The sequence below is a fragment of the Oenanthe melanoleuca genome, chromosome 2, assembly GCF_029582105.1.
Source record: "Oenanthe melanoleuca isolate GR-GAL-2019-014 chromosome 2, OMel1.0, whole genome shotgun sequence".
In the NCBI taxonomy this organism is placed as follows: domain Eukaryota; kingdom Metazoa; phylum Chordata; class Aves; order Passeriformes; family Muscicapidae; genus Oenanthe; species Oenanthe melanoleuca.
In genome coordinates, this window is record NC_079335.1 from 30,985,717 (window position 1) to 31,000,911 (window position 15,195).

The 15,195-nt window shown below is 34.5% G+C and overlaps 1 protein-coding gene across 2 annotated transcripts in view; it reads right to left on the reverse strand.

Annotated features, from left to right (window-relative positions):
• Nucleotides 1-492: 492 nt before the first annotated feature.
• CRISPLD1 (cysteine rich secretory protein LCCL domain containing 1) overlaps nt 493-15,195 on the reverse strand; it is a 36,956-nt gene continuing 22,253 nt past the window's right edge. For both annotated transcript variants that reach the window (XM_056485650.1, XM_056485651.1), the window contains 9 exons: nt 14,553-14,732; nt 14,400-14,460; nt 14,207-14,273; nt 13,480-13,610; nt 10,611-10,654; nt 10,453-10,525; nt 8,330-8,405; nt 3,911-4,041; nt 493-1,986 (listed from right to left, as the gene is read on the reverse strand). In XM_056485650.1, the coding sequence (XP_056341625.1) occupies nt 1,935-1,986; nt 3,911-4,041; nt 8,330-8,405; nt 10,453-10,525; nt 10,611-10,654; nt 13,480-13,610; nt 14,207-14,273; nt 14,400-14,460; nt 14,553-14,732 (815 nt within the window). In that variant the 3' untranslated portion in view covers nt 493-1,934. The remainder of the gene's footprint in view (nt 1,987-3,910; nt 4,042-8,329; nt 8,406-10,452; nt 10,526-10,610; nt 10,655-13,479; nt 13,611-14,206; nt 14,274-14,399; nt 14,461-14,552; nt 14,733-15,195) is intronic.

The following is a 15,195-nucleotide window of genomic DNA, read 5'->3' on the forward strand; positions in this document are numbered from 1 at the left end:
AAGGCTTTGACTGACTTGGAGATTCATCACAGTCCATTCATCGAAGTCCACTTGCACTTTGGTTTCAATCCTGAAAAATGGTTAATGCTAGTATTGCAAAATCTATATAAAAGCTTCTTTCAATGGCCACAACTTGCAGAAAAAAATAGGGTTATACATAAAAAGACTCTTTGTCTCCCCCATCAATTTGACCCAGGTCAAAACTTGGAAAAATGAGATTTATCCATAAGACTTCTGATGTAACTAGTGGAAGTTTTGCATCTAAACTGCCATTACAGTTTTAGAACCTCAGACTATGGCTGCAATATTGCAATATTTAGGTCAGAAATACAAAAAAAAAGACATATTTCAGTTAATTTCTTTCTCTTGAATCACGACAAAAAAAAAAAAAAAAAAGAAAAAAAACAGTGGAAGGTATTTTTACAATGTAAATTAATTTTATTCAAAACAGATTAAAAAATCTAACAAAGCTTGCCTAACTACATGAGGTAGTACATGTAGCAAAAGAGAAGGCAAAATATAGTATTCCGAAATATGAAGAATATGAATAAGTTTACAAGTTGGAGTGAAATAAATTCAACAACAGAAACAAAATATACCAAAAATAACGTTTAACAGCTTTTCAGTCTTAAAGCACCAATACACTTTTCATAGAAAGAAACATAGTATCACCACTACATGTTCTTCATATACCATAACATGGTAAAATTAATGTAGCAAGCTGTTCACCATAAATGAATTCTTTAATATTGTGAAGCAACAAATGACATAATTGTCACTGGGCTTCATACCACTATACTTCCTGGCCTGCAGGAGTATTTGCCAGGTCACAAGGAGCAAGGTTAGCCTTTGTTACTATTTTCTTTGGTTTCTTTGAATATTTACTCCCATATTAATGTTTAGCATATTGATACCATGTACAGTTCAAGGCTATAAGCTTGCAAATATTTTTGTATGTGTTAAATTCTACATTTTTTCTGAACCCAAATTTAGGTAAATTGAAGGAATCACATGGTAAAAATAAAGGAAGTGTTTGTGCAGAACTGCAGGCTTATTCCTTAACTTCAGGTTACTGCACTTCTCCATACAAAGATTTTATGAAATCCTTCAAGGTTCTATGTGTCTGTTTCACACACCCATCCCAAGACAGTGGCATATCTGTGAAGGACTGAGCCATAATGAATTATGGTTATTTGACCTAAAGAGCTTAGCAGCATCCAATAAATATTTTATTAATCTATTTTAAAAATAATAGCCATGAATGGCCCAGTCTCTTAAGAATATTTTTTAGAGGACAAACATGCTAGCATAACCCAGGGTTTCTTCCTATATTTTATATTTACCATTTTATTTCAAAATAGATGTTTGTAATTGTTATGATTAGTGTGAAATTGAGAACAATCTAGCTCTTCATTTATGCTTTCTTGACTAATGCTACTTTAAATCATCAAAAAGTTATATATGTTTTTATTTTACTTTAAGGCATGATTTATTTTGTCAAAATATTTTATGTACATTGAAAATAAAACCTCAGGCCTCCCTCTGGTATAGTTTTAAGGTTACTGTTAGTGGCATATATAAAGCACCATATAATAATATATTCAGGTGAAGAAAACAAAGAACATTTATGAGCTTTGAATTAACTGTATAGGAGTAACTGCTAAGAAAATATAGCAATATTTAACACAGGATTCAAAGTATTGTTATATACCATTATAGATTTTCAAATGAATTTTTCTCCCATGTTTATTTTTACAGATTTTTCCATTAAGATTTATATGTAATTTAAACTTTTTGGTGGAAAGCAGCATACATCTTCTGTACAATAATGTTACAGCTTTATACAAATTTTAGGAATCACAAAGAATGGGCTGTATTAATATTTTCCAAGTGCTCTGGATTCACTTGCCTGTTTTATGTTTTACTTGCTAGATTCAAACAACAGCAAATACTCTGAAAGCCTTGCTTCCTGGAGGATTCTGTAAACTGAAACATAAAAACATTTCTTATGTTATTTTTAAGACCATAACACTCCAATAGCAACATTTAAAAAATTTTAATTGTTCATTCTAGCACCCTGCAGCACTTCTTGTGACAACTCATTAATTTATCTATCTAGGATTTCTTTAAAACTGCTACAAATAAAAACTACATAAATTTCAGATTTTTTTTTTCCAAACAGCTTATTAGGAACAAAATACAACATAAAAAAATTCAAGTAATCATTTGTGATGAAAGTTTCTAGTTTAAAGAATTGAAGCAAAATACAAAAAGTGTTTTGGAAATAGAGAAAACATACATCTTATGCTTACTATTCTAGCAACTTTATTTGGAGAGAACTTGCAGATTCAGATGTTTGTTAGTTGTTTATAGGATGAATAGAAATAGATTTCTACAGAGACCTAACATCTAATGAAACCAAAGGGAATGCCTTCTGAATGGATAAGTGTCTGGCTTCAAAAGAAAAATACCCAATTCCAATGAAATGTTGATAGAATAAGTATTTTTGCCTTAAAAGTTGGACCAGCATGTCCTATTTAATGGTCCATTGTTTTTTCTTTATCAAACTCTGTCTGGAGATAATCTGGGAAGGAAAAGGAAATGGAGGTGGAAGCAAGGAAAGGCACAATGGAACAGGTTGGCTGCAACAGCTTCAGAATTCATCATCTTCTGCTTCACAGAAAACTTGCATGGGACTCTTTTCCAAACAGCTGACCTCCCAAACTTTACTAAGAGGATTTATATGCAAGTATATGTGTATTGATACATATTTTTAAACTTGTATTTATAGATAGTATATAAGATGTATATTAGATATAAAGTATAAATAAATTAAGATCAAATTTGCAGCACTCTTCCTGCCTGCCTCTCTACTCAAGATTTATATGCAGAGCAAAAGTGTCAGTAAGAATACTTGAAGGGAATAAGGCACTCTAAGAGCACTGGATTATCACAAGGAAAAGTCAAAAAATATGCAATGTAAGTCATCCATTGAGCAAAGAAAATCTGTATTTTACAAGCTTCCAGATTTGTTGAAAGGTCTGACAGAAAGAGAGAAGACATTCTCCTACCCATAATTAAAAATGACAAACATTCAGTATTTTCCTACTTTTGAGTTTTCTACAAAACCTTTTTGAGGTTTTTTTCCCCACTCAAATTTCTCAGAAAGACTATAGTTTGGCTAGGTAGCAATCATTTTTAGTCTAAGAAACATTCTTAGCTTCATAGGACAAAAATAGTGGTACAATATTTTTAAAGTAATCCCTGTTTCTTCCTTGAGAACCTGGAGAACCCTTTCAGGGATTACATTAATTACATATAATAAACACTATAATAATTACATTACATTAATCAGCAACATACAGCCATGTGTTACCATCACACAATGCATCACACAAATATACTCAATACAACTAGTGAACTTTCACAGCATTTCCACTGTGTTTTCAAAAAAACACTGTTAACAAAATGTTACAAAAAAAGGACATAAAAAATTTGCTTAAATGATTGTGAATTTTAATGTTGGTGGGTAGTAAGTTTGATACCATGTAACTCACTAACAAATATTTCATCATTAATGTTAATTGTTAATATTATGTTAACAATAATGTTAACCAATGAACCTGCATCATTAATGTTAATTTTTAAAAAATCCCTAAGGAAGTAAATGTAATTTTCTTATCAAATATTGTGTTAGTTGCAACAGAAGCAGCAAAGCAAACAAGAGGTTTACTTTATTTCATAAGCAGCTTTTCAGGGTGATGTTGTGTGAGCTTAGAGTTCGTTACACAAGCTCTGTAAATCACCCCTTGTTTGTCTGGCTCCTAGCACTGCAAACAGACACAATGCAAGGCTGTGAACCTTACTGAGGTCAAGAGTAACGTGTAACCTTTGCAAGTGGGCTCTGTACCTTTCTGAGTGTATCCCATTTTGGAAGGAAGCAAGGTAGAGCTTCCTTCTGTCCACGGGCATCACATCCACGTAGCCGCCCTGGCTGCGGATCACCCCGGCGTGCACGGCTGCCCGGCAGATGCTGGAGATCTGAGGGGGAGAAAAGACTGGCTGGGCATCCACCCTGCTATCCCATCATTTGTAACAAGACAAATAAAGGTATTTAAACCAAGTCTAGGAAACAAAATAATTATATTTATTGCACAACTAATTCTATTAGTCTTACAGTATTTAAGTCAGCTTCATATTTTACAGGAATTCAGAAAGATATTTCTGATCACTTTCACCACGATGAAAAAGTCATTTATTTCAGGTTCATTCAGTTCAAAGTTCAGGAACATGTTTGAATTCTTCAGTCTTTCAAAATGAAAGGATCTATCAGCCAAAAACTCAGACACCAGTGAAATGATCCATAATTAAAGGGGGCATCACAGCTCTCTAACCCAGGGTGGGTAAATACTAAAAGCTAATTGGATGAAGGATATGATGTGACCATCAGACAGAAGATAGAGGTCTAAAATGAAAGTTCTCTGTGAAGTTAACAGCACTTATAGCTGCTTGAAACCTCTATTTTCTGGTCACTAATTCCCCTCATGAACCTATGAGGAACAAACCATATCCACAGAAGGATTTCTCAGTAACAGTCTTGATAACGTTAATTTAAATAATTGATTTAAACTTGCAGTACTCTATTATTCTTTCAGCATTTTAATAATTGTCAGAAGAATAAAACTTCTTAGATATTCCAGAAGATAGGTCCCAGTTTCTAAAACACAGCATAGCAATGTGCAGTTCCAGCTTCAGTGTACCTCCACTTAGAGACAAGTTTTTTTTGGTGGGAAAAGTTTTCAATGCAATAGGTTTCTCCACAAGCAACCTTAAAAAACTTAGCCAATACAAATATAAATAACTGGCCAAACAGGCCACAATTTGAACAAAAACTGCATTTCTTCCAGTTATAACTGGAATAATTTATATATGTTCTCATAGCCATTTTCAATCTCAATGCTCTATAAAATCAGGAATATAAAATAGCAATGATTTTCCTACTTTTACTCTAAGCAAGGGAGTTGCCAGGTTCATTCATATACAGTTTTTCTTTTAATGTTACAATATTTAAAGCAGTAAATTTCTGAAATAATTTATCCAAATAATCTTTTGCAAAGATGCTTTACAGTTTTTCTTTCCTCACTGCTGGGTGCAGTTTTTGAACATGGCAGCAAGGATGCCATTTATACCTCTCTGTACTTTTCCTCCTCCTAAGGTTGCAAAACTTTTGTTCTACCCTGAACACCAATAGATGCCTTATTGTTAAGATTACAGCACCCCTTATTTATCCATACTGTGGAATAACTAAAGTGTAGACTGATCATGTGCAATTTCAAATACCCAAAGGGGAAAAATGGCAACACAGGATTACATTCAGAAGAAATAAAAGATGATATTTACAAGCAATTAACTACACTGAAGAACTAGAAGAATACTATTCATTCTATTCATTCCTAGTACAATAACACAGCAGTAACTTTTTTTTTTTTTTTCAGTTCCCACTGGGGATATAAAAAAAAAAAAGGCTAGAGGTACAACTGGGGGAAAGAAGGATCAGCTTTTTCACCTCTATAATAGTAACCAAAATGCTACACACTTTACATCATGAGATAAGGATATAAATTCATAATTTCATTTAAGAGTGGCTAAGATACTGGCTGTTCCAACATCATTTGGAAGTTTCTAGTCAAGTAAAAAGGAAAGGAAAAGTCAAGGGATGGAGACTTTGACAGAAGAAACTGTCTCCAGCAAAGGATGGGGCCACTGTTAGGGCTGGCACCACAACTGGACCAATCTGAACATTTCAAAGGTGAAGGCAAGACACGTGAATGGAATATGTGAAAAACAAGAGGTCAGAAGACTGGGGCTCATGAAGCCAGCTGAGAGGGTATTTTCAGATGAAAAATAAACTGATATTCTGATGCTACATTCCAGGTCAGACTGGAGAACAAATGCACATAGTTTTTGAATAAATGAACAACTGAACAAGTATAAATTCATAATTAAGAACCAGTGTGTAGGAATAGCTATGAATAGATGCATATACTTTCATAAACATATATATAACATATAGCATATAACATAATTATATTACATATAACAGAATTTTTTTTTCCACCAAGTATTATCTCTCAAGAACTTCTCATTGTCTTGGAATGAAACTATAAGACATGCATCTAATGGAATCAGATTCTACTAGTGATGCCACAGTATTTCCTATGATCATTATTATGTCATCCAGATCACACTTGCTTGAACCACTAGGGCAAGCCTCCTGTTGATTTAAGCAAAACAGGATTTCACTATGTCTATCACAAATTTCAGCATATTATATGTGGTTTACATCAGCATCTGTGTGTCACTTTCCGGAAAACTCCAAAGATATGGGGTTGTTTCTTTAATTTTGATGAAGGCATTCCAGAGGATATATAAGGCAGTATTTTTAAGTTAGTATGGACACTTCATACAGCATTATACAGCTGTGCTTTATTACTGTCTTGTGAATACTCTTAAACTTGTTAGTGTTTTTAACAGTTCATAGGATCTGAATACCAAGTTAATTATTTTCCTTCTACAGATACTCAACAAATACCAGTATCTACCACAGCACAGCATTACTCTACAAAGGCATTTAAACCACAAATGTCTTTATCATACCATCATAGGAATATTTTATATCTTTATACATCATATTCTCTATATTTTACCACAGCAGAGAATTATGAATACTTCTGCAAAAGATTCAGGGAATATTTCCATACATGGTTACAGAAACAAAAATTAGTATGACTAAAGTACTCAAATGGTATAAACTTACACAACTCCATCAAACTCTTTAGATAAAAGATATTTGTTGGTCTCTAACCCCTGGAAGAAGTAATGTAGGCAAATTAAAAAATACAAATTAATTTTACTCTGAAGATACCTATTTATCTCTTTTGCCACTCTACTCTCTGCACTAAAAACTACTAAAAATGTAATCTAGAACTGCACATTCAGTGTAAATATCTACCCTGACAGCATCTGAAGGTGGTAAGAAGACTCCCATCTCTGTTTTTTTACCTGTATTTATGTCCATTTTTTCCTAAAAGCTGTATAGCTGCACACATTTCTATATAATGGAGATGAATAATGAGATAGTACACAAAATAATTTTAAAGTATACATCTATAACACTAATTAAAATCACCTGGGACTTCTCCAGCCAAAGAAAATATATATTGTGAGATTTCCTCCTGTCAAGATTAAACACAAGCATGTCTTCTTTCTCCTACAACCATCTCTTCTAATTCACTGGGAAACTTTGTCTGCAGCCCTTAGTTGCAACCACAAAGCTGAAAGAAAATCATCTTCCACAAACTGAACTTGCATTGAAATCTATTTTCACTGCCCCTTTTATACACATTAAGGATCCAGTTCACGAATCAATTATCTTTCTAAAATGGAAATACTATCCACACCCATGGCACTACTTATGGATGAGAATCTTTTCAGGACAAGACACTCAGGTAATCTAATGGACACCAATTAGTTTCAAAATGCTGGGGAGAAAATATTTCCATATTATTTTCACACATTTCAAAGAACTGGAAAGTAGTGAAATTCATCATCTGACCCAGCTGGTTGCCATACTACTCTTTATGAAATCCATAAGATAGTTAAACCTTAGATCTTACTGCCAAAAATATGAACTGCTTTCTCTGACACTACATCCTGGCTTCTCCATAGGAGACATGACAGAGGAGGGGCATAATTTAGAAATCTCTTTCCAGACATTCTACCCACCTCAGAACTAAACACACTGTAGAAAAGATGGTGAAAAAAAGTAGACTAGCAAACAGAATGACAAAAAAAGTCTGTTAAAATAATATGACAATGTAAGAAACTTTACACAAATATATCAAAACTCTGTTGCAAACACCTAGTTATCCACACAGATAAGAAATATTCAAAATAATGAGACTGTGGACATTTATCTTAAGAGCAATTTTTTTTGTATACTCTGACAGAAGTTGCACATGGCTGCATCAGGGTCTAAAGTGAAAGGGTTTAAAGAAGTATAAACTGCCAATGTTGAACAATGGGAATTTTGGTAAAGAATTTAAATGATGGGTCCAGAGACTAGTGAAGCCTACATTGAATTTTCAAATAACTTTCCACTTCTTCAGCATCTGACTGCCGCTAACTTAAATGGGAGCCTCTGAAAAAGAACTTTTGAAAAGATTGTATAAAAATCATCATATGGAGGAAAACTGTATATCAATATTCTATCCTTTTTCATAGAGTTTTAGATCTCATTTTATAACACAATGTAAATCCCTATACTTACATCAGAATAAATTCGTGTACCAATTACACGAGCGTAGTGTGGATTTGCCTGCATACAGTTGTGAGGACAATACACCCTGAAAGATCAAAAACAAACCACATACATTAGGAAGAGTATCAGAGGATTAATATATCATGTGCAATAACAGCATTATTAAGTATAAATCAAGTTGATTGTCTGTACATATGGGTCCATAATGCTATTTAAAAGCTGTCAGTTTTTGAGGCTCTCACCATACAGGTGAAAGCATTTCTGTTGTGCTGAGGCTTATAATGAAGTGCTTAAAATCATATTTTAACAAGCCTGGTCTTTTTTCCTTTGGGTAAGCGGATGGTATTCTTGTTCAGCATATGTGAGGCAAGTAGAAAAGTCAGTGAGAAGAGAGCCTGTTCATTATTGTATAATTAATCTGATTCTAAGTGCCCTATACAAAATGTACAGTCAAGATATCTTCTCAGAAGAGGCAGATCTGACTAAGGATCTGCTTTGATACTGATGACCTGGTGACACAAGCCAATTTAGCAAATTATAATGAAGCTGAGCATTGGCATATGTGGCTAGAATGAAAAACCTTGGAAAGTAGTGAGACTCCTATCTGATCCTGTGAGGTCAGAAATCTACTAAAACAAACACCATCTTTACTAACTGCATTTTGTTAACAGTTGAGGAAAACTTTCTCTGTGATTAATGTCTTCTATAGCTTCAAAATGCACAGGAAAACCATGTGGGAAGCTAAGAGCAGTACAGGAGCTGACAGCATCTTGTTTGCTAACTGTGATATGCTACAAGCAAGCACTGTCAGCTGAGCTATTTCATTTGAAAAATGGAGCCACCCTACATGGGGCAACCCTGGGCAAGTGTTCTTCTCTAAAATGTTATCCAGGCTCTAATCAATATTTGGGAAGTCTCTTTGGTGTGCTAGAGACTTGCCAGATGGGTAACTAAAATATGCTGGTAAGAGGTGGGAAAGATCTTTTGGTCAGAAGTGTTGAAGACCTGCTGATTTATAAGATGAGAGTAAGAGGGGAAAAATGAGGTAGTGTAATCAATGCCATGGCTGATTACTGCTTGTAATTCCCAAGACTACATTTTCAGAATTAAGAGCATGCACAGAATCTTGAATGAATCAGTGTTGTTGTGAAGTTCCTGAAGTTGACATCTCAGAACTACGAAATTTTTAACCTTGTATTTAGTTTTGTCATTTTCCTAAAGACAAAACCTATTTTCCTCTTAACGGAGTTTTTAACAATGAAGGAAAAAAGAGAAAGATAGAAGATGGAGATGGTACCCATCCATTCCTGTGCTCCACTCCTTAGCTTACTTCTCCACATCTTCCAGCTAGAAAGCCAGGAGTCATAGCCAAACACCAAGCAAGTCCATGGACCCAAGTGCTACACGAAGGGATGTTTTCCTAGCAGTTTTGGCTTTGTACTTGTTTCCTGTGCTGGCTGCAGGATTGCTATGAAAGTAATTCTGTGGATATCTCCAGCTTAATTTGTGGTAAATCATGCTACAGTGTATTTACCTTTGACTCATCTATGGTTTTAAGAACTGTTACCAAATTCCCTTGTCAAAATATTGCGGTGCAGGCACCTTTCGAAGAGTTAAAACACAGCCTTCAGAGAAATGGCACAGATATTTAAAGCCAACCTGCACACCAGACCTTACCTTAACCAGATAGATTTCAAGTTTTTTTAGCCAGTTTCTCCAGAACTCCCAAACAAATTTGTAACTTCCATGATAAATATCTGAAATTTATCCTTCTATTGTACCTGTTTTACAGGTAAATAAATTGGAATAAGGTGTACTTTGTCTAAGGTGCATATACATAATAATGCACAATGAAAAATAAAAATGCACATTTACTCACAGTCTTTAGTGTAAGGATTTCACTAGGATTAGCAACAGGATCTTAATGAGTAAATGAAAGAGAGATGTTCCTAAAGAAAAATACTGCAGATCACCTTTACCTACCTTGCCTCCTACTGAGAGCAAAGACTAAAATATCATTTGGACACTTTTTACTTCATTTTTACAGCTACTATTGTCACCTTTCTCAATTAATTAGTAAATGGCAGAAAACAGAGCGACACTTCAAATTAATAACATTTTAAGAATTTTACCTCGGACAGTGTGAGGCTGGTTTTTGAAATGGGCACAGTTGTTCCACGGTGGTTTCACAGGTGATAGCCTGAACTGAAGAAAATAAAGCACAAACAAGTAAATGTGTGCTATTAGAAAGAACAGAGTAGTACTGAGCTTGTAAGAAATAAATACTAACCTGTTACCTTAGAGACAGTGAAGGAGTTAGCAGATTGGTATTTTCTGAAGAAGAAATGTTAGAAATTATCAGTAAATAACACATTTCAGTGATTTCTTTTAGCTAAAATAATTTTTATTAGAAAATATGGAAATAAACCCAAGAGAATGTCCCCAATCAGTTTTTACTGCACCCCCTTCTCCCCAGATGGGAATATATTTATTGCAATGACACATTTGACTTGTACTCCCAGTGAATCTGTTTCAAAAATAGGAATGTGTGTTAAACACTTTTACACTCTTTGAGGGGTTTAATTTGCTAAGAGAATGTGTGATAGAAACCAATTAAGCAATATATTGGTCCCTCATAATGTAGCATCTGGTTGCTCATAAGCTTTCTTCTACCAGAAGAGCTCATTCACCTTTTGCTAAAGGTTCATTCCTATAAACAAGGCTAACACTGAGAAGAGTTTCTCCTCACAGCCCTTCTGAAACATTTCATTACATTTTACTCTTGGATCTTGCATCTCCTGTTATCATCACCATCATTAAAAACCCAGTAGAACATGTAAGAGTTCTCTTTTTCCCAGTAATTACATGTCACTCAGATATATCTGCTTCCTGTTGTTGTAAAAAGTCAGGTACATAGATTATGTCATTTCATTACAAATTGATGAACATTTCTAATTTATTCCTCTCATCTTCTATTTTCCTCCTCTTTTAACACCTGGGATATGCCTTTGAATGTGATACTTTTCATCTGTAACAAAGAAGCTGATAATGCCTTTGGCACCCATGAAGTTACTTATAAAAAAAAAACCAAAACAACAAACCAAGGAAATTATTCCCTATTAAGCTTTGGAGAAAATTGCTCCTGTGGACTCCACTGTTTGCCTGCATTAGTTTATTTACTTCTATGACCCATCAATTTCACATTGCTCATTTACTGGATTCCAATTTGCTTTCACTGATGTAGCTCATACTTCTGCTGCCCTAGCATTGTCAAACACTGGTGTAGGAATATATATTCTATTGTTGACTAGCTTGTTGAGATATTCAGAACAGTACCCTATCCTGAGAAAATCCAGCAGCTGAAGAAACATTGGTATTAGCAATCCTGATAAGAAACCACAGGAGCTGAAGATTAGGACATTTGCTGTATGCTGCACTGACACTTACTTTTCTGTATTCTCTGTTCTGTTTTGCAATACACAGCAGAGGTGAGATCCACTTTATTTCATCTATTCTTGAAGAGATTAAATAGTAGTTTATGCAAGGCTCCATCTACAGACCCTGGTGAGAGTCAGGTAGCTGCAAGGCATCCCCTGCCTTATTGATGGCCCTGTTGAAGGTTTGAAACTTTGGCAAGTAATCTTTATTTATCCCACAGCCAAAATAACCAGCTCTGAGTTCCAATTCTCAGAGGATAGGTGCTAAATACACTTTATAGGCTGCCTTGATTGTGCATGAGTTTTGTCTCATATAGCATAGAAATACAGAGACTTCAGCTGATGGGAAATCAATTTGTTCCAGTTTAAAAAGTTTTTTACAGCCTATCTAAATTTGTAAGCAAGCTGGCTCCTCATATGTTAGCATTGATATAATCAAGATCTACTTCTCTCTTTGCATCACACAATTGAAAAATAGAAATGTTTGCCTGTATTTTCATTTTTAGGTAAGTAAATCAAACCAGAGTCAGGTCATATATGATCCAAATAAACTGACTGATATCAATGCCTGAAGTGCTACCCAGGTGACCAAATTATAGGCCACTGAATTTAGTCTACCATGTCAATGTTCTTCTCTATGTTGGATTAGACTTATCTGTGAAAAGAGAAATGATGACAGGTATAATAGCCTGTATCATTGTTTGCAGAGCACAGAGTGAGAGCACAGCCTGTGATGATTTCCTAACTCCTTGACTCTTAGGTTTACATGTGAGCCAAGGATATCACTCAGAAAAATCCTGCTTTCTTTCAGCTCAGTATTACCCCTATGAGCTACACCCATACCACTATTACATATATGCTATAGACAGAAATAAGGGCAGCAATGCAAATCTCTAATACATTATGATATAGTGAAGCACAATACTTGCAAATACTAATACTAATAATAGCATAGACTAAAATATATGACTATTTATGTTTCTATATCATTGGATAATTATATATGAAACAGCCAAGCATTCTCCATTTCTAAGCATTGCTTTTCTGGGTTTTCCTTTAGCATGTCTACAAGTATTTGCAGCTGTTTCCACATACCAGTCTTAAGGAAAGCACCTCAGCAGTGCAGTACACCTCCAAATTAAGTATGGAATATTATTCCATCACTGGCCAATGTAGAAATCACACAAAATATTTGTGCAAAATGTCTTATGTAAGCTGTGGAACTGTGATGAAATTAATGAGCTATACAGGAAGAGGTGTATTTTCTTCTTGTTCCATATGCACTCTATGAGAGGGTCCTTTACAAACACAAACTTGTAATATTATTGCTTTGTTAACTGTCATAGATTGCTCTGTCCATGTCCAAAACAAGTAAGTAATCTGCCTGTATGTGCTAGTTTTTGACAATAAATATATACTTTACCAGTTAATTAACTGAATACTCTCAATAATATTTAACTACTAACACTGACTTACTGCTCAAGTCACTCTGTAAATTAAACTTAATTTCATATTATTATTCTCTGTCCACCATTAAACACTGGTTACATTTTCAGAATGGACACAATATCTCTGTATCCACATGCCTTTTTATGGCATTTTTGTATTCTTTATGACAAAAAGCATAGCAAAATGTTATTTAAAATGTGATATATTTTGTATGAAATAAAAATAAGCAGATTAAAACCTTTTCATGCATTTTAATTTTAAGAAAAAACTTACCCAATTGACTGAACACCATTTCTGTAAGACTTGATAAAGTAATTTTTCCTCCCTTGCCTAGTGACGTCAACCCAACCACCTTCATTGTCTAGGATGCCATAATGTATGGCAGCTTTACAAATACTGGATTGCTGAAAAACAGAGCAGGAAAAGCAGATCCACATCAGACAAAAAAAAAGGGTTTTAATTACAATGTGCCATTATAAACTTGGTAGAGTCTCTCACGTTTGACTTGATCCATGTAGGTGTTATTTCAAATAAACCACTTTGTCTTACTCAGAGAAACTATTCTCATTTACAGTACACTTGTTCAAAGTAGCTGTCATTTCCTATACTGTTTTCCCATTCTACACAGCAAATGATACACTCTCAGCTAGTATTAAACACAAGCAGGCCCATCTTACTGAAACAATTTCTACAATACCCACAAATTACTGTACTCCTTCTTTAGATGCACCTTCACAGAATTGAAAGTAAATATGTGGACACAAAAATTCTACTTCTGTGTATGTATAAGTATGAAGAATATTTTTACAGTACACAGAGATTAGCAGATGCAAATTTAGGTTATCTGATGCTTTCTTAAACATTTGGTGCAAGCTTTTACTTTTAGTGAATGCTGAATCCTCAAAATCCATTCTTAAGAGGATTTTAACTAGTAGGCCAACAGAAAAGACATTTCATTAAACACTCTACTGGTACAAAAATCTAATTTAAAAGTATTTACCATTTCATAATGCACACTTCCAATAACTTTGGCTTTGCTATCCAAACAGCCAGCAGGACATTCATACCTAAGAGAATTAAATACAACTTGGTTTTAAATCCTTGGATAACCAAAAGGGGAAATATTCCAGCTCATGTACAAATATAGCCTTTCAGAAAAAATCTCAAAATGACAACAGTAAAATTTACCATACCTATTGCAAGTTGTTCCTTTGCACTGATCTCTTAGCCTTACTTCACACGAAACAATCTGAGCTAAAACAAACAAAAAGCAAATTCACTGCAATGAATTCGATACTAGATAATTCAATTTTGTTGACCACTTGCAAATCAGGTAAATTCCTTACACATCTGCTGTGTGCTTATCACTTCATTTTTCTCACTATCATCAGAGCCTGTGGAGGCTGAAGGTTGGTGTGCTCTTGGCCGGCTTTGCGCAGTTGCATCCTGGGCTTTGGATCGCTGACGTTCAATCTCATTGGTTTCCTCTTCTGGCTCATGGGGGGAATAAGGTCTTTCTGAATCCTCTGTTTCAGAAAATGAGCAAAAAAAAAAAAAAAAAAAAAAAAATCTCTCAGAAAAAAAAAAAAAAATCAGCATGGAATTTAAGTCCCTTACCATGTTTCTGTAAAACAGCTTTGTTCTTATAAAACGGTGGACAAAAGGAATAAAGCAAGGACAACTCTCCACTGCATCATAAATGGAGAACTCAAGATTAAAAACACCTCAAGTAAGTTTGTGATATTGGGAAAAGATATACTTTTTTTTCCCCAGCATGTGTAGCTCAACTGAAGAGTGGAACTGCTCTTAATGCTCCTGTTTTAATATCTTTATGCCATCAGAAAACCAACAGGACAATCTCTGTTACACACAGGCAAAGTTTTACCAACTTCATAGATAGCAAGGCTTATTTCATAGTAACATAGACCTGAAAATGAGGCCCTTCTATTCATACATCGTGAAAATAATTCTGAAACACTCATAACTCTA